We start from the raw sequence: 20771 nt of genomic DNA on the forward strand, positions 1-20771 counted from the left end.
AGGAGGTAGTATGATATAAGATCACAGGTTTTGGAGACAGGCAGTCTTAAGTTCAAATCTTAGCTTTGCTATCTAATTCTGGAATAGACAAGTCACTTAATGTCTCTGAATCCTGACTTCCTCATCTTCATTGTTTGATTGTTGAGAGAATTGGATGGTGCATATCCTTTTATCACTGTGACAGTCTTAGGAATTTTATTTGCGTCATGAGGCTAATTCTGATTATCTACCATTATTAGATATTGTTCCCTATTCAAAAGTAGATACTTGGTTTTAAAATAAGATTATTATTTAAGTGTAGAGGAATTTTATAGCTAACTTTGTCTTAGCCTAGGTATTTTTGGCTAAAAACTTAACCTATGGAATTCTTAAAAGGAAAACCATATATATTATATAAATTTATATCTTATAGTGACTTGGCATTATAGGGATTACTTACCTTTGTTTTAGTAGTCTCTGCAGTGAAAGTGATCTGTGGCTGTAATTTAGGAACTTCAGATATCTAAGGTAGTCTCTTCTTATGCATATTTCTCTTCCAGTCCTCACTTTGTGAACTGTATGTATTTTTTTGTAATCGCTTATTGAGATACATTATGTACCATACAATTCATCCATTTAAGTGTACATTTCAATTTTTTTTGTCTATTCACAGAATTGTACAGATGTCACTATAATCAATATTAAAACATTTTCACCACTCCAGAAAAGAAACCTCATGCCCATTAGCAGTCACTTAACATTTTCCATCAGGCCCCCCAAATGTAGGCAACCACTGATCTATTATTCTCTGTCTATAGATTTGCCTATTCTGACATTTCATGTAATTGATATCATAAATATGTGGCCCTGTGACTTGTTTCTTTTACTTAGTGTAATGTTTTTGAGGTTAATCCATGTTATGGTATGTATCAGTATGTTATTCCTTTTTTATTGCCAAATAAGAGTCCATTGTATAGATATTGCACATTTTGTTTATCCATCATTTGATGGATATTTGGGTTGTTTTATTCTTTGGCTAGTATGATAATGAGCTGTGAGCATTATTATACTTTTTTTGTGTAGATCCATGTTTCATTTCTTCTGGGTATGTCACATAAAATGGAATAGATAATACAGTAATTTTGTGTTTAACCTTTGGAGAACTACACACTGTTTTCTATGGTGATTTGATAATTTTACATTCCCACCAGCAGTATATGAAAATTCTAGTTTCGCATACCATCATCAATGCTTGTCTTTATTAGAGCCATTCTAGTGGGTGTGAAGTGTCCTCTCATCATGATTTTGATTTACATTTCCCTGTTCAATGTTGAGCATCTTTCATGTGCTTGTTTGTACATCTTCTTTGGAAAAATGTCTCTTCAGATCATTTGCCCAATTTTAATTGTTTCATTTGTCTTTTTAATGTTGAATTGTAAGAATTCCTCATATATTCTGGATCCTAGATGCTTATTAGATTTCTGATTTGTGTTTGTTTTCTCCCATTTGGTAGATTGTCTTTTCACTTTCTTGGTAATGTTTTTAAAAATACAAATTTCTAAAATTTTAATCAAGTCAAGTTTACCTATTTTCTCTTTTGTTGTGTATGCTTTTGGTGTCATATCTAAGAAACTGTTGCCAAATCTAAGGTTAAAAAGATTATGTCTATGTTTTCTTCTATAAGTTTTATAGTTTTAGCTCTAATATTTAGCTCTGTGATCTATTTTGAGTTAATTTTTGGGTATAGTATGAGGAACTTTCAATTCAGCTTCATTCTTTTACATTCTGTGGATATCTATTTATATACTCATGTAGATTTCTGTGGATATCTAGTTGTCCTAGTATTATGTGTTGAAAAGACTATTATTTTCTTCATTGAATTTTCTTGGCACCCATGCAGAAAAATCAGTTGTAAATGTAAGAGTATTTTTCTGGATTCTTTTCCCTCACTTTTACTCCCTTCATCTATTTACTTATCCTTCTGCCAGTACCACACTGTCTTAATTATTTTAGCTGTCTGCTTAATTTTGAAATGGAGAGATATGAATTCTCTGAGCGTGTTCTTTCTAAGGATTGTTTTAATTACTCTGGGTCACTTTCATTGCCGTATAAATTTTAGGTATAACTTCACAATTTCTGCAAAGAAGTCCAGCTCATATTCTCTTAGAGATTGCATTGAATCTGCAAATAAGTTTGGGAGTATTGTCATCCTAACACTGTTAAGGCTTTCAGTCTGCCAACACAGATGTCTTTCCATTTATTCCATGTCTTTTAAAATACATCTTCATTATGTTTCAGTGTACGAGTTGTATGTACGCTCCTTTTGTTAAATTTCTTCCTAAGTATTTTATTCTGTTTGATGCTGTAGTAAATGGAATTGGTTTTTAGCTTTATTTCCAGGTTGTACATTGTAAATATGTGGAAATAAAATTGATTTTTTAAAAAGATTTTATTCATTCATTCATTCATGAGAGAGAGAGAGAGAGAGGCAGAGACACAGGCAGAGGGAGAAGCAGGCTCCATACAGGGAGCCTGACATGGGACTCCATCCCGGGTCTCCAGGATCAGGCCCTGGGCTACAGGTGGCGCTAAACCATTGAGCCACCGGGGCTGCCCTAAAATTGTTTTTTGATCTTGTATCCTATAACCTTGCTAATAAACTCATTTGTTAGCTCTAATAGGTTGTTGTGGGGTTTTTTTGGTGTGGATTCCTTAGGCTTTTATGTATTCAAGATGATGTCATCTGCAAATAGAGATAGTTTTACTTCTTTCTTTTCTTTTTTAAGACTTATTTATTTATTTTAGAGAGAGAGGGAGAGGGAAAGCGAATCCTCAGACTCCCTGCTGAGTGCAGAGCCTGATGCAGAGCTTGATTCCAGGACTTTGAAATCAGGACCTAAGCCAGGACCAGGCCAACAGTTGGCCACTTAACCGCCTGAGCCACTCAGGCGCCCCTACTTCTTTCTTTCCAATCTGCATGTCTTCTGTCTAATTTTCTTGTGCAATTGCCCGGTTAGACACACTCTACAGAGTTTAACAGAAATAGAATGAACATCCTTGTCTTTTTCCTGGATCTTAGGGAGAGGCTATCTAGTCTTCCTCTATTAAATATGATACTAACTTTGAGTCTTTCATTGATGCCTTTTATCAGATTGAGGAAGTTTGTTCCCTCTATTCCTAGTTTTTTGAGTGTTTTCATCATGCAGGGTGTTGGGAGCTATATCATTTCTGAGATTTCTAACTTTAATCTTTAAAGAAAACAAATGCGTATTGTGGATGTATTGGTAAGAATAAGTAGTACCTGTATTTGTTGAATTTTTTTAATTATAAGGATCAGTTTTTGTTGAAGGCTTGGTTTGTGGAATAAAAATGAATTTTTCTTACAATTATTGCTGGACATATAGTTCTTTATTATAATACTTAAACACCATATTGAAATGTGGTAATAACACACAGTATTGAACTTGTCTCATAATATTTCACAACATTTTTCTAATTATCCACCAACTTTTAAATAAAATATGCATTTTAACCCATAAATTTGCCTAAATTCCATTTAGATTTATATTGATTTTTTAAGTGACTTCTCATTTGTTTCTGAGTAGCTACTATAGCCTTTCATTTCTTAGATATAAAAAAATGAATATACAGGGAAAAATTTGCCAGTAATTATTTTTCTTTACTCTTTTGCTGTATTCTTTATATAGTCAGTGTGTATAGAAAATGTGTATTGTCTGCTTGTTTTGGATAATAATCTAGTGTTTTGGTGTATACAGATATACTGATAAGGATGATTTCTCTTTTCAAAGAGACCAGCTCCCCAAAAGTAAAACAAGCACATTTAGAAAGCTAGAAGTATAAAAATAATGAGTTCTGTCAGAGAAACAGAAAGTAAATGTCCCCACCATTGTTCAACCTCTAGTATCTCTTTTGATGTCTTGACCCATTAGCATCCACTCCGTGGTAAGCCAGAGGAAGTCTCTCTCTTGACATGTGCAGCCTAGCCCTAAGCCAAGGACTTGTGGCACCATCCCATATAGACATCTGGTGTCTCTTCCCCTGCCTCCTGTGCCTACCCAGTGTCCTCCTATTTGATACCCTGCCCTGCAGATTCAAGTCCATTTAGCTTCACTGACATCAATTTCTACCACCTCAGTTTTAGTTCTAGCTTTCTGATTGAGAAATTGTCCTGAGGCAGAAGTGAGGGTAAATGTGTGGATCAGTTTATCAGTTTCTCTCTTCTCCTCATTAGTCTTACACTCTCTGTTGTCCAGTGCCCAAAAGTAGTTACCTCATTTTTTGGTCAGGTTTAAGGTTTTTATGCCTAGAGTCTAGAACTAGTTATTCTATAGTCAAGGAGGAAGTTCCTTTCTACTTACTTCATCAGTCTGTCAGAGACTTTTGTATATTGTTAATCTTTTCAGAGGACCAACTTTTTGGTTTTGTTGTTCCTCAATCATATTGTTTTACATTCTGTGTCCCACATCACACGTCTTCATGTATATGCATTTATTGTTATTCAGTTTAAATTTCTTTTTTTAAAGATTTATCCATTTATTTTAGAGAGCGAGTGAGTGCACGCAAGTGAGTGCGGGGAAGGGCAAAAGGAGAGGGAGAAAGAAACTTAGGAGACTTCTCACTGAGTGCTGGCAGGTAGCCCAATGCTAAGAGGATAGCCCAGTCCTGAGCTGGTAGCCAGATATGGCGCTCAGTTCGAAGATCTTGAGATCATGACCTGAGCTGAAACCAAGAGTTGAATGCTTAACCAACTGCACCACTCAGGCTCCCCAGTTTAAATTCCTCTTAACTTACATTACAATTTCTTCTTTGACAAAAAATGTTTGAGTGTATTTTAAAATTTCAGACATTAAAAAAAATCTTTTAAACTTTTAAAAACTTTTCTTTAACTGCATTATAGACAGTATATGTGGTTTGTTATTCTCTGGTGTTTGTTGAGACTTCATTTCTGTACTACATTGATGAAATTTTATAATTTGTATGTATGAAAAGTAAGTATATTTTTTATTTTGGAGGTATAAGGACTCTGCATTGCATATATGTACACATCCTAGTTAATTATGTTTCAAATATGTAGTTACTAATTTTTTGCATGTCTGATATATTAATTTTCTTTTTCCGAGAGAAGTGTGTTAAATTTCTCCTCCTCTTCTTGTCTCTTTTCCTCCCTCTTATCTTCCTTTCCTTCCCTTCCTTTCCTTTCCGTTCCCCCTCCTCCTCCTTGCCTTCCCAAACCCAAGCAAGCTGGACATTTAGTGATGTTTCGCTCTTATAGGATCCTGGTTTCATTCAAGGAGGACTTACTTCTACTCTTCAGCTTTCACAAGTCATTTATAATTGTTAAAATTTAAGTCTCAGAGGAAAGAAACTTAGTATAGGGAAAAGCACATGGGGTTTGGAGTCAGAATGTGAAATCCAGGCTTCACAGTTTTGAGCAAGTCATTTCTTTTCTTTTCTTTCTTTTTTTTTGTCATTTATTTTCTTAAATTGGAGTTACACAAAAAAAATTGGAGTTATATATACACTGAGGGATATATGGCTTTTTTGGGGCACTAGCTGTACTAAGTCACATTATAAATGTGATGCATTATATACCATTGGTTGATCTCAGTGTTATTATTATAAACATCTTAAAGTTAAACAGGAATATATAATGGGATAGAGTTCAAAATTCACATTTTTAAAGATAAAATATGACATTTTATATTTGGCATGCCTTTGTTTCGGGCTCTGTGAAGTTCACTTTCTCCTATCAGAGATGATTTGAAAAAAGTTTGAGAAGCGTGGATTATCTTTTGGCTCCTTGGCATAAGGAGTTATGGTGAAATAGTGTTATTGTGAAATAAAACACAGGGAGACTTGAGTGGTTAAGAGTGATTTTTTTTTTTTTTTAAGAGTGATTAAAACTGAAAAGCTGTTGGATTTTGAAATGAAGAGGTATTTAGTGACCTTGGTAAAGCAGTTTCAGTGGACTGATAGAGAATAGAAAAATGATTGTAAATAAAGTGAGGTGAATAAGAGGAATTGAAGACAAAGCATATCAACTATTTTAAAGAGATTTGGAGAGAGTATAAGTAGAAGCAGCTTGAGAGAGCAGTTTGGCAAATATCTGACAAAGTTAAAGAATTACATGTCTTGTGACCTGTTAATTCCTTTTCTAGGTATAACCTATAGCCGTCTCCCAACTTGTGGTACAGAGCCCAACCTCATCCGTGTCTCTTTTAAAAAATGCTTAGCAGAATAGCATTTTTTTTTAGATGGATCCCACTAATACCTAAGCCACCAACTAATTCTTTTGTGTACTCTATTTCTCATCCTTATTATACATGGTCTTTTATTCAAGGTGTCAAATCTGAGAAAGTTGGGCTAAATGACCTCATACAGAAAATTAATCTGATTGACAGTACATTTTCCAGAAATACAAAGGATAACTTCAAAGGGCTATTACATTTACAAAAATCTTAGGAACAGGCTCTTTAAAATTTTTTTAAAAACCAACTCACTGAAATACTATTTTTGTACAATAATATATACTCATTCTATGATTAAATTTAATGAGTTTGACAAATTTATGTACCTGCATAATCATTACAGTCAAGATACAGAATATTTCCATTACTTCAGAAAGGCCCTTGTGTACTACAATAAATACCAACTATTGCTTATATCTCCAGGGTACCACTTACCCACTTTCTGTCACTGTAGATTAATCTTTTTTTCAAGTTTTATATATATGGAATTATATCATATATATCTTTGTGTCTAGCTTCTCTTTTTCAGCATAATGTGTTTTTAAAGATTTTATTTGAGAGGGAGAGCATGAGCACAAGTAGGGGGAGGGACAGAGAGACCAGCAGACGGAGACCATTGCAAGGGACTGTATTCTAGGACCCTGGGATCATAACCTAGCCAAAATCAAGAGTTGGCTGCTTAACTGACTGAGCCCCCCAGGTACCCCTTTTTGGTGTAATGTTTTTGAGATTTACCTATGCTGTTGCATATTCCTTTTTATTGCTAAGTAGCATTATATACCCCAATTTGTTTATCCAGTTATCTGTTGACAGATTTTGGATTGTTTCTAGTTTTTGATTTTTCCAGTAAGGTTATTATGAATAAAGTTGCTGTGAACACATGTACTTCGTGTGGACATGTATTTTCATTTCTCTTGGATAAATAACTAGGAGTGGAATTGCTAGGTCATATGGAAAGCATATGTTTAATGTTTAAAGAAACTGGCACACTCTTTTCCAAAATGGTTATACTCCTCAACATTATTACCAGCAACGTATGAAAGTTCCAGTTTTTTATATATGCAGTGGTATCTCACTGTAAGGTTTTTTTCTTTGCATTTCTCTTATAAACTAGAGATCTGAGCACTTTTTCATGTGCTTATCAGCCATTTATATCATTATCTTTAAGCAGGGTTTGTTTAGATCTTTGCTCATTTTTTAAAATTGGATGGTTTGTCTTCTAATGAGTTGTAACATAACAGTTCTCTGTATATTCAAGATAGCAATCCTTTGTGAGATATATGAATTGCAAATATTTTTCTCCACAAATTAGGCTTTCTTTTTTATTTCATTAATATTGTCTTTAGAAGAGCTGAAGTTTTTTTAGTTTTGATGAAGTTCAATTTATCAGATTTTCCTTTTATGGTCCTGCTTTTTGTGTCCTATGTAAATAATCCTTCCATACCCCAGGATTGTGAAGATTTTTCACCTGTATCTTCTTCTTATAGTTTTTACCTTTATATTTAGTTACGTGATCCATTTCAAATTTTTATTTTTGGTAAAAGATAAGGATCAGATTTATTTTTCCATATGAACATGACTTTGTTCCAGCATTATTTGTTGAAAAGACGGTCTTTTCCCTCATTGAATTATATTGGCACCTTTGTTGAATATCAGTTGCCCTTATATATGTGGGTCCATTTCTGGGCAGTATTCTGTTCCATTGATTTATATGTCTATCTTTAGCCAATACCAACTTGTTTTACATAACTATAATTTCATAGTAAGTCTTGAAATCAAATAGTGTAAATACTTCAACTTTATTCTTTCTCAAGATTTCTTTGGATATTTTAAGTGTTTTACATTTTCATATGATGTTAAGATTAGGATATCATTTCTATAAAAAAACCAACAATTGAAATCCAATAAAAAATATACAAAAAAATTTTAAAAACCAGCAAGACTTCTAGGATTGTGATTGAGATTGTGTTTAATAGATCTATTTGGGAGAAATAATATCTTAAGAATATTGAATCTGCCATTCTGTCGATATGATATACTTCTCTGTTTATTTAGTTCTTCTTAAATTTATGTGTTTTCATTGTTTTACACATATTTTGTTACATTTAAATTTATCCTGAAGTAGTTCATAGTTTTGGATGCCTTTATAAATAATAATTTAAAAATTTTCAGTTTTGCGGTTTACATTGCTTGTGTGTAGATGTATAATTGATTCTTGTATGTATTTCTTAAATCCTGTGACCTTGCTAAATTTTACCAGTTGGTTCTGGTATAGTTTGTATAGATTTCTTAACATTGTCTACATATATAATCTTGTTATCTGTAATACAATTTTACTTTTTCCTTTTTGATATGGATGCTGTTTAGTTCTTTTTATTGCCTTATTGTCCTGGCTAGAACCTCCTGTACAACAGTGAATAGAAATGGTGAGTGAAAGTAGACATTTTTGTCTTGTTCTTAACCTTAGTAGGAAAACATTCATCATACATTAAATATGATGTGAGCTATATAAGTTCTTATTGTTGTACTTATCAGGTTGAGGAAATGCCCTTATATTCCTAATTTGGTGATAATTTCTATCATGAAGTGGTTTGGAATTTTGTTAAATACTTTGTTCAGCATTGGTTGAGATGATCATATGGATTTTTTCTCCTATATTCTGTTGATGTGTAGTAGGTTACATTGATTTTAAGAAATGTTACATCAACCTTTCATTTCTGTGATAAACCCCATTTGGCTATGATATTGCTAGATTCAATTTGCTGATATTTTGGAAGGATTTTTTTCCAGTATGTTCATGAAGGATATTGGTTTGCAGTTTTCTTCTTTGTAGTTTCTTTGTCTGCTTTTTTTTTTTTTTTAAGATTTTATTTATTTATGCATGAGAGATGCAGGAGAGAGAGGCAGAGACACAGGCAGAAGGAGAAGCAGGCTTCATGCAGGGAGCCTGACGTGGGACGTGGGACTCGATCCTGGATCTCCAGGATCCTGCCCTGGGCCAAAGGCAGGTTCTAAACCACTAAGCCACCGGGGCTGCCCCTTTGTTTGGTTTTTGTATCAGCATAACACTTGGCTCATTAACTAAGTTGAAAAGTGTTCAATTCTCTATTCTCTGAAAGCATTTATGTAGGTTTGATATTATTTCCTGGTTAAGTGTTTAATCTAGGACTATTTAGATTTTTTATTTTACTTGTGTTCATTTGGTAAGTTGTATTTTTCAAGGAATTTGGTGTTTTGCTTACATTTTTTATTGGCATGAAATTTTTCATGGCAGTTCTTTGATACCCTTTTTAATGTCTGTAGAATTTGTAGTAACGTCTCTACTTTAGTTCCTGGTTTGGTCATTTGTGTTTTCTCTCTTTTTAAATCAGCCCTACTGGATGTTTATCAGTTTCATTAATTTGTTGGAAAGACCTAGCCTTTAGTGTCATTGTTTCCTATTTGATATTTCACTTAATTTCATCTCTTTATTATGTTCTTCCTTGTATGTACTTTGGGCTTACTTTATTTCTTTTTCTATAAAGAAAAGGTTGATAAATTTGACTCTATAACATTTTTTTTTAAAAAGTTGCATAGAAGAAAGCACCATGGACAAAGTAAAAATATACCTGTCAAACTGATAGAAGTATTTACAACATACATCACAAACGGCTTATATTTGTAAATCATAACAACCTTAAAAATTAAGGGATATAGAGCAACAAAACCTGAAAGGAAAATTAAAAGGAGCTGTCAGCAGACAATTCACACAGAGAAGATAGGAAGATATCTTTCAAACGTGAAAAAATGTGCAACACTCATAATTTGAGAAATATTAAAATAACACTTGGATATCCTTTTTCATTTATCTAGCTGGCAGAATTTTAAAAATCTGGTTCTGTGTTCTATCTACAAGGTTATGGAGAATCAGACACTCTTGGAATTTTTCATTTTCTGTGTTTTTTGAATATTCTTGCATGTTTGTTTTTCTCTTTAATTTTTTCTGGCTATTTTTGCATATTGATGTGAACTTTAATAGCAAGTTGTCTAACTCCATAGAAAAACTTGTTGGTATTTTTTATTGAGATTGTATTAAATTTATAAATTAGGCAGTTATATTACATAGAGAGAAACAGAGCTGTTGAAACAGGAGTGAGGACAGAGCTATAAGATTCTTTAATATTTATTTAGAGAAGGAAGATTCAGAATGGGAAACTGGAAGGAAGTTGTTGGGCAAGCAAGGGGAAAACCAAGATAAGGCTTTAGGAAGGATGGTTGGGGGGGGTTGTACTAAATGCTGTTGAAGGGTATATTGAGATAGTATGTTACTGAAAACATGAATGAGGGACAGTGTTGTTAGGCCCTTTGGGGGATACAAATGGGCATATAAACTTTGAATAAGACCCAAAGTCTGTCCTTATGATGTTAGGAAAAGAAATATGAGAAACGTACACTATCCTTTTAAGCTTTATAAGGATAGAGACTAGTTTTGTTTTATTTATCACTGCATCCCTAGCAGTGTGTCTAGTGTTTGTAGCAGATATTAAATACATATTTGTTGACTGATAAATGACCAAAGTCCTCTTTAAGAGGTCTCTCTGTATTTAATTCTTCCATACTTATCTAAGATTGTACTACCAGAAGCGAACAATTCATTTGCCCAGTTTATTGAAAAGGACATTTATAAAAATGGAAATCTTAAAATTTTAATTTATTTGACAGTCTTCAGGTTAATAATTACTGATGCCTGAACGAATGAGATCACCAATGAAGAAAGCATAGGTGACCAAAAAACATGGTTGAATATGCCACTTGTCTTTGGGAGTTCATTCAGATTTCACCGGACACTATTTTAATGGAGTAGACACATGAGTTGCCTTGCAAAGGATTTTTTGGATCTAGGGATGCAGAGACAGAAGTATGTTCTGGATGGAGAGAGTAATCATGTAAATTTTCCTTATATATAGATTCATTGTGATAGTCTTTCAGTTGATCATATGAGGTAGAAATTATGTTTATTCATTGTGCTTTCTATGCTAGACTCAGTAGAGGATCTAAAAGTACATTAAATGCTATTTGTGCCCTTAAAAACTTAGATTGTATGTCACATTTTTCTGGGCATCTTTTAAATGACATAATATGAGATATTACATAAAGAATGTGGTAGAGTTTTAAACAGTTTCTTTACCTGAATTATTTATATTTTAGGATATATTGTAAATATCCAATAGTCTTTAGAGTTTCTACTTTCTTTTTTTTCCTTTTTAAGCAAGAGACCAGGAAGTCAAATGCTATTTAATTTAGATGTTATGCTTGTTCTGTTAATGGTTTGCTAAATAAGGAATCAGTTTTATATTTTATTTGTAAAAGAATAAAGGTTCATTCCATTTGTCACCATTATATTGGTGTCACCTTGCTGAATCAAGATCTGATAAGAGGCTGAATTCACAGAAGTTTGTCCTTGAACCTCATAAGTCTATCTCAGCAGTAATTTCTGATGCCAGCAATACTTCTCAGCTGAGTGATGAGTCTACTGGGAGTGGAGATTCTATTAAAACACTCGACTTTGAAAAATACTATAGTTCATGTTCTTAGGAAATACTTTAGATCCTGACAGTCTTCTCTATTAGTGTTTGTAAAAGACATTGCTGTTTTCCTGACAGTGGACCATTGTTTTTAACTGAATTATTTTATTTGTTATTGGCAGTCCATGAAGTCAAGCTGTGACCAAGGTAGTTATGCTAATACACATTATTTTAACTATTTATTCTAAGGAATAATTTCATATAAAGAAGTTCTTCTTAGATCTTACCCAATAATGATTTAAACTTGTAGATTAACATTATATTTAGACTCATACTCTATATTCTCTCTTCAGGTGACCATGTTCATATTTACCCCTTTACCTTTTAGTTGTATGTATAGTAATGACTTCCAAATCTGTATCTCTTACTTAACTATTTGTGGCCAGGTCTCATCACTGCATTTACTGTTTACTGCTCTGTAATTACTGGTTTATTCTGTCTCTGACCAGCCTGTCCCTGACTGATCTGTAAGGACTTTAAGGGTGGGGACTGTGTTCAACTTTTTTCTGACAGCAAGATGTAATGCATAAGCAGATTATTTTAATCCTGTTGATAGTTGATTTTAGGTTTTGTTCATGCTGTTGTGTTTTGAGTTTGCCTTCTAGAATGTGACCCTTTTGGAGTCTCGGTTTAAACCTGAGGTATATCCCTAGGCAGTTCCACATTGGCTGGTCTTGAACTCCAGCCTTCAGCTGGTTGCTGAAGTGTCTGTCTGACCAGCTTTTAGCTTTCCAACTGTTGCTCTTTGTTAGATTTTTGAAATCTCTTTCTATGTTTGTACAGTTTAGAGTTGGTAAACTTCTCCAGGGCAAGTTATGTGTGGGTCTTTGGGCTCACTTTTTTGTGCTTCTCTTTGCCTTGAGCTGTATTGCCCTCAAGTCCTGGATGCTTTGGCCTTCTCCACTGCAGCCTCTGTGTCCTTAGTCCATTTGGGACTTGTGTTTGCTCTTGTCCTATGCTGTGAATTGACACATATCATTAAAAGAAAAAAACAGGTCGAATGTGGAGCTCACCTTGCTCAAGTAACTTTCTCTTAGGGTTCAAAGCGTTATTAGGTTCCACCTGATTTGTTTTTCTCCAGGGCCTTTTAATGGTTGTTTTATGTATTTGTTTTTTATATTGATTCTGGTAAGAGACTGAGTCTGATACACGGCATTTATATAGTTATGACTGGCATGAGGTCATGTGTGTGCATGCAGTTTTTAAAAGGTTCGTTATTTTATTTGTTTACTTTTATTGAGGTCAAAATAACAAGACAAACTATTTCATAGTTATACGATTCTGTGACTTTTTGTATATTCACAATGTTGTGTGTCCTTGCATTTTTAATTTATCTAAATGATAGTATTCCGTAGCTCTTGTTCTTTGTCTCATTTTCACCTAACAGTATTTTTAGGAATTTTTCCATATTGCTTTTCTCTTAGGTTTAACAGGTGCACAGTATGCATTTCATTTAATGCATTCTTCTTGATGGACCCCTATTCTGTCTCCCAACTGCTCACTACCTACACAGTATTGCACTTCATAAGAATTTTATTCTTGATTCCATTTTCCTTAAACAAATGGATCAGGTAGGGGCCTCTTGTGGAGATTTGATTCCAAAAATTTCTAATGTGATTCATTATCTTAGATCTGCTGGAGGAATTGTCTTTTGGAAATTCTTGGGCTTTTTCAAACCATACTAGTCCTTAGTTCTCCCCTCAGATCCATATTGGTACCAATCTGATTTTTTGAGTATCTGAACATCTCTGAACACTGTGCATTTTGCCAGATAAAGAATTGGTAGCACTTTATATTCTACCTCTTAATGTCTCGGTGCTTTGGATATAAATACACCTGTGGGAAAAATTGGATGATTAGAGACTTTATACTGTCCCTCCTAAGGGTAGTATCCTGCAATTTACTGAAAGTCTGTGACCTTAGATAATGATGGAATTCAGTGTATTTAGTGATTGAACTCAAAATCTGGGTGTTCCAAACTGCTTTACTGCTTATTAGTTCTGTGACTTTGGGCAAATTACTGAACCTGTCGGCCTTGGTTCACATCTCTGTGCTCAGAGTAATAGTGGAGTAATTGTTGGCGTAAATTTAAAGAGGATAAGATCATATAGAACACTTATCAAAGTTCTGGCACATGTTAAGAGCATACTAATGGTATCTGTTCTTGGTTGTTTGTTATAGACTGTAGATATTTTACCTTCCTGTTTCCTTTGAATACTATTTTTGTGGTTATACTGCTCATTTGGTACCCACAAACATGGTGCCTTGTATTATTGTTAATGAGTTATGTTCTACTTTGGTAAAGTATAAACTTATAGAGAACAGAGATTTCCTAGAACCTAGCTTAGTTTGTTTCTCCTAAAGATTAAAGAATACATTTTTAGCTCAGCAATAAACCCATGCATATCCAGTCAATTAATTTACTACAAAGCGGCCAAGAATATACCATGGAGGAAGGATGGTTTCTTCAGTAAATGGTGCTGGGAAAAGTGGAGAGCCACATGCAAAAGGATAAATTGGACCACTATCTCACACAAAAATTAACTCAAAATGGATTCCAGAACCAAAACCATAAAACTCCTGGAAGAAGATATAGGCAGTAAACTTCTTGACATCAGTCTTGGCATTTTTTTTTGATCTGACACCAAAAGCAAAGGCATTAAAAGCAAAGATAAACAAGTGGAACTACATAAAACCAAAAAACTGTGCAGCAAAGGAAACTGTCAGCAATATGAAAGGGACAAAATATTAGCATATCATATATCTGATAAGTGGTTAATATCCAAAATACACAAAGAACTCATATAAATGAATAGCAAAAAACCTAAATAATCCAGTTAAAAAAATGGACGGCTTTGAATAGACATTTTTCCAAAGACATACAGATGGCCAATGGGTACATGAAAAGATGCTCAGCATCACTGATCATCAAGAAATGTAGTCGGAACCATAAAGAGATATCACCTTACACCTGCCAGAATGGCTATTTCAAAAAGACAAGAAATAACAAGTGTTGATGAGGTTGTGGAGAAAAGGAACCTTTGTACACCATTGGTGGGAATGTAAGTTGGTGCAGCCACTATGCAAAACAATACATAAGCTCCTCAGAAAATTAAATATAGAACTCTGTATGATCTCGTGGTTCCACTCTGGATATTTATCTGAAGAAAATGACACTAATTCAAAAAGATAGATGCACCCCTATGTTCATTGCAGCATTATTTACAATAGCCAGGATAATAGAAACAACATGTCTGTTGATGGATGAATGGATGAAGAAGATGTAATGTGTGTGTGTGTGTGTATGTGGGTATGTGTTTATTTATCCAATGGAAATTACTCAGCCATAAAAAGAATGAAATCTTGCCATTTGCAACAACTTGGATGGATCTTGAAGACATTATGCTAAGTGAAATAAGTCAGATAGAGAAAGACAAATACTACATGATTTCACTTGTATATGAAATCTAAAAACTGGAACAAACAAGCAAATAAAACAAAACTCCTAAATATAAGGAATAGATTGGTGGCTGCCAGAGGCAAGGAGTCAGGGGAATGAAATGGGTAAAGGGATCCAAAAGGTATGAACCTCTGGTTATAAGTCATGGGGATGCAATGTGCAGCATGATGACTATAGTTAATAATAGTGTATTGCATATTTAAAAGCTGCTAAGAATAAATCTTAAAAGTTCTCATCACAGCACAGAAAATATGTAACTATGTATAGTGACCTATTGTGGTGATCATTTGTAATATATACAAATATTGAATCATGTTTTACACCTGAAACTATATGTCAATAATACCTCAATAAAAAACATTTTTTTAAAGAGTAAAAACTAAGAATGTGTTTTTAATCTTTCTCTTTTTAAATTTACTTTCTCCTCTCAGTTTTGAGAAGCAGAAAACATTTGTATTTAAATTCAAAATTGAACTTTTTTTTTTCCAGATAACCATGATGATTACAGAGACTGCTACTGTGCTTTTTGCTCCTCTTGAGGATACATTGGGTCGGATGCTATTTGGCTGGCAGCAGCAGTTTTCATCATGTGAAAAGAAAAGTGAAACAAAATCATCTTTTAATGGTACTGGTTCATCGACCTCAAAACCTATAGCTGTTGCTTCAGATACTGTTAAAAAGAAACATACTAAGAAGACTGAGTAAATTTACTTTATGAGTTCTAAAGGCAGAAATTTTTTTCTTATCTCCCTGTCAGATTGTGATAAATACTTCTATGTAAATGATGTGAAATAAAGATTATATATAAGGAATGGAGGTGACAAAAAGAAAGAACTTCTTTCTGTTTCAGGGAGATTGTCTCTTTCTGGATTGTAATTGAGTATTATGAGTGTATCATGTGAAACTGTTTTCCTAAGTTATATATAAAAAATTCTGTTGTGATTATTTAATAGTTTTATGTTGATAAAGGAGGCTAGATTTTTTTTCCTAATGTTAGAAAAAGTAAACTTACTATCATTGCAAAATAATAAAAATTAAAGCCTTTGTTTTATTTAGGTATTTTCATACACATTTTAAATGGAATCTCTGAGCTTTAGTTCAAAATTAAACTTATACTTCATATTACCATTATAATTCCTAGATATAGAAAACAATTCCTATTTAACTTTGAGCACTGGGAAAAGTAAACCTTACCTAAACCACTTTATATTATGAATGAAAATAAATGACTAGTTTATATTTCAGATATAAACATTGTATTTTTTAACCCACATTAAGTGGAAAATATTTGAAATTTAATTTTTTAAATCGTATTTTTAAGCAAGAACAGAGTATTGATATAAGTCTTGATTTGAAGTCTGTTTCATGCCCTTGTTTATAATGTTCCTTTTTCTCCAGAGAAAATTAGGGGTATAATTTTTAATAAATTATTAAGCCCATGTTTTGCTTTGTAAATTTCATTTTAAGAGCTTATTTTTTTCCTCTCTTAAAACACATTCATTTTAATTTTAGAAGAAATATTCTCCTCAACATTTCACATATTCTTAATTTCTTTCTGATCTTGGTTGGGGTACATTGGTGGTAGTATCTTTAATGATTCATCATTTTAATTTAAAGATTTTCCCTTATGTCTCTTTCTGATGGCTACTTTTCACTTTTCTAGGAGAAAAAAAGGTACTAAATAATGTTAAACTTTCTTGCTTCATTTTATAATTTAAAAGTCTAGTTACAATTTTTAAACACTGTGACTAACGTCTTTTTTTTCCACCAAGACCATGAACCACGGTTAGTATGTACATAAGGCATTTGGGGATGGCATAGAAGTACTCAAATCACACTAACATTAGAAATTTTTAAAAAATGTTTTAATATAAACAGCAGGGTACTGTACTTGTTAAATAAAAAAAGATTTTTTTCAGGGGAGGACCTTTGATAGCCTTGGGATATTAAAAAGTTTATTTTCAATATTGTGTCTGAAAGCATTAAATATTTGGGTTTTGTATTATATTTGATAACTCTTGTAGTTAACTTTTCAGAATTAACATGTTACTAATTATTGACTTAGCTTTGAAGTGTGGGTTTAACTATAGTTGAAATATTAGGAGTGTTGTTTTACACTTGTATTAAAGTCAAATTTATTAAAATAAGCTCTTTAGCACTAATGGAGTATTATATTATTTTTATGTTTTTGTTTTATATTTTTCTTTGAGTTAGGAGTTCAGAACTTCTCTGGTATTTTGGCTGATATTACAGTATTATATATCCAGTGATTGCTATCCGAATGGAATATTGGTACAAACTTTATTAATCTAGTTGTGCATCCTATAACCTTCAATTCAGGGTTCTTGGGAAAAAAGCTACTGGAGAACATGGCTTAGGCTTGAAACCTCCCACTCCAGATATACTCGTGTTGCCTAGACTGGAAACTTCACTAGATTTGCAAAGAAGATTGTTTAGACTTTCCCAACATGTAAAATGAATGAACCCTATGGGCCTGTTTCACACAGCAGTTTCACACACTGCTACATAGGTAGCAGTGAGAAAGTCAGGACCTCCTGGTCTCCTTAAGTTAGAGGAGACAGGACGCTGGCCAGAACATGGGCCAGCTTAGCTCAGTGGTTTCACTCTCTAGTAAAATGTGGCCAAATTAATAACAAATTCTGATTTATCAGATTAGTTTCTCTTCTTTGCTGAGGGAGTAAGGGCTGGAGAGGACCCAGATATGTGGAGTAGGAGGATTTCAGTGGAAAGTCCAGCTTCCCTCTAAGCAGAGACCAAAAGGTGGAAATGAGAGAAGAGAGGAGAGATTCCCCCTTTACTGTATTTCTCTGTCCATTCCTTGGAGGCCAGACACTTCCATTAAAATCTACCTCAAAGCTCAAGTGGATTGCAGTTGAATGATTTGTTGGAATAATGTGTTAAAGAATACTTTCCTTCTCCCCACTGCTCTCTTGGAGTTTACATTCCCCTGGTAGAGAGTCTTAGAATAAACAATGTGTTCTTGTGATACTAAAGGTTATGAATAAGTATTAAGCAGGACACAAAGATAGAAAGTGAGGGACTTGGGGATGTTGAAATAGTGTTGCTAGAGAAGGCCTTTCTGTTAAAGTTGGATTTTAGCAGAGACCTAAAGAACATGTGAGGGAGTAGGCCAGGTAGACATCCAAATAAGTGCAAAGGTCATTCAGCTTTTTTTTACATACTTAAGTTAGATAATGTATAATGTATTTTTCTTCTAAAAAAATAATAAGTATGATTCCACTCTTGGTTTTTAACAGAGAAGTTTCTTTGTTTTTTATTTTTACATTTTTTTTTCTCCAAGTAAAGTTTGCATGCATGAAATGCACAAATTGTAAGTGTACATTTAGTTTTGACAGGGGCACCTGGGTGGCTCAGTTGGTTAAGTATCTGCCTTCAGCTCAGGTCGTGATCTCAGGCTCCTGGGATCAAGCCCCTTGTCAGGCTCCCTCCTGGATGGGGAGCCTCCTCTCCCTCTCCTCTCTGCTTCCCCTGCTTGTACTCATTCTCTCTCTCTGTCAAATAAATAAAATCTTAAAAAAAATGGTTTTGAAAAATGAATACAACTAGATACGCTAAATTTCTATGAAGATATAGAATGTTATCAGCATGTTGGGAAGTTCTTTCAAGTTAAATCTGCGCCCCCCCCCCCCCCGCCCAATTATCCTGAATAGAATAAATAGAATCAGGCAATATATTCTCTTTTCATAAGACTGCTCTCATACTCAGCATAATGTTTTTCAGATTCATTCATCTTGTTGCATTTATCAGTAGTTCATCCTGTTTTAAGTTGCTTAGTAGCAAGTATTCTATGTGAATATGCCACATTTTGTTTGTCCTTTTGATGCACATCAGGGCTGTTTCTAGTTTTGGGATGTTCTGAATAAGCTACTATGACCATTTTTGTGTAAGTCTTGATGAGCATATGTTTTTAATTTCTTTTGGGCAAATATTTAGGAGTAGAATTACTGCTAAACCTTTTTTTACAAAGTGTACCACTTTATACTCCATAACATAGTTTGAAAGTCCCAGGGCTCTGCATCCTTACCAAGGATTAGAGTTGTTAAACATTTTAATTTCGTCCATTTCCAATGGGTGGTTTGTGGTTTCTATGTTTTTAATTTGTATTTCCCTGATGATTGATAATACTAGAGCACTTTTTATGTGTGCTTATTGGCCATTTGTTTATTTCCTTCTGTGAAGCATCTGTTCACGTCTTCTGTTCATACTTTATTGGATTTACTTTTTTATTATTAAGTTGTAGGGGTTTTTATGTATTGTGGATATTGATCCTTTGTCAAATATGTATTTTGCACATATTTTTTTTTTCTGGTCTGTGGCTTACCTACTCATTTTTATAAGGTCTTTTAACAAGCAGAGGTTTTTTTTTTTTTTTTTTAAGATTTTATTTATTTATTCATGAGAGACACAGAGAGGGGCAGAGACATAGGCAGAAGCAGAGGGAGAAGCAGGCTCCATGCAAGAAGTCCAATGTGGGACTTGATCCCAGGACTCCAAAATCACGCCCTGGGCTGAAGGCAGGTGCTAAACCGCTGAGCCACCCAGGGATCCCCCAAGCAGAGGCTTTTAAATATTGAAAAGGTCTAATTTCTCAATATTTTAATTTATAGTTAACTGTTTTCTGTGTCTTAAGAAACTTCTGCGTACATCCAGGTTATGAAGATATTTGCCTGAGGAACTCCAAATCAGTGGCTAGCTTTTATTCTGAGAAACACTTAGAAATATTTTATGCTATTATGTAAAGTAATAATTTTGTTAGTCAGCGAGTCACTTAGGCCTCATTTTTAGTTCTGCTTCTTGAAAATCATTGTACACCTTCTATGTGTGGTCGCTTTTTCTGTGCTTGTGTTACAGTTTGTATATTACAGGAATTTAGTGCTTTTCTCTAGGTGTCTGTTTAGGGACTAAGGGGTAGGCTTGACCTTGTTTCATCACAATGCTGAAAATATAGAGATGGCGAATAAGAATGTGATACTAGAAAATACTTTAAAAATGAAATAAATCTCTAAGCTCAGTGTAGGTGTGGGATTGGTTGGAAAGGTAGTGGTCCATATTGGAATATATAATCTTAGTGTATATTTGTGGAGATGGAATTTGGACCAGTGATCTGGTGTGAAAATAGTAGACCTTAGATTACGTTACATGGCAGACTGTCAGGTGACCCATGATAGTACGTTTATGTGGCATGCTTAACTGAAGGTAGTATTACTTTCTTCTATGTTTAATAAGGATATTTAAGATTTAATTGGGACCAAGAAAAAGTCGATTCATATGGTGGGATTATTACCAGCAAGCAATAGTTTGGTTAGTGAGGCAGAGGACTGGAGAGACTCCTGCCTGACAAATTTAGTGACTTCATGTGTATTTTTACCCCTGTAGAATTATAGTATTAGTAAAGAAAATAAAGTTGATAAAGGACATTTGTATTTTTAATAAACATTTGTGTAATCATGCAAAGTT

General features: G+C 33.7%; 1 protein-coding gene across 3 annotated transcripts in view; it reads left to right on the plus strand.

Annotated features, from left to right (window-relative positions):
• The window catches only part of TMEM38B (transmembrane protein 38B), a 50429-nt gene extending 32995 nt beyond the window's left edge, over nt 1–17434 (plus strand). For all 3 annotated transcript variants that reach the window (XM_077912787.1, XM_077912788.1, XM_077912790.1), the window contains one exon: nt 15762–17434. In XM_077912787.1, the coding sequence (XP_077768913.1) occupies nt 15762–15977 (216 nt within the window). In that variant the 3' untranslated portion in view covers nt 15978–17434. The remainder of the gene's footprint in view (nt 1–15761) is intronic.
• Nucleotides 17435–20771: the final 3337 nt, after the last annotated feature.

This window comes from Canis aureus, chromosome 10 (genome assembly GCF_053574225.1).
Source record: "Canis aureus isolate CA01 chromosome 10, VMU_Caureus_v.1.0, whole genome shotgun sequence".
NCBI classification, from domain to species: domain Eukaryota; kingdom Metazoa; phylum Chordata; class Mammalia; order Carnivora; family Canidae; genus Canis; species Canis aureus.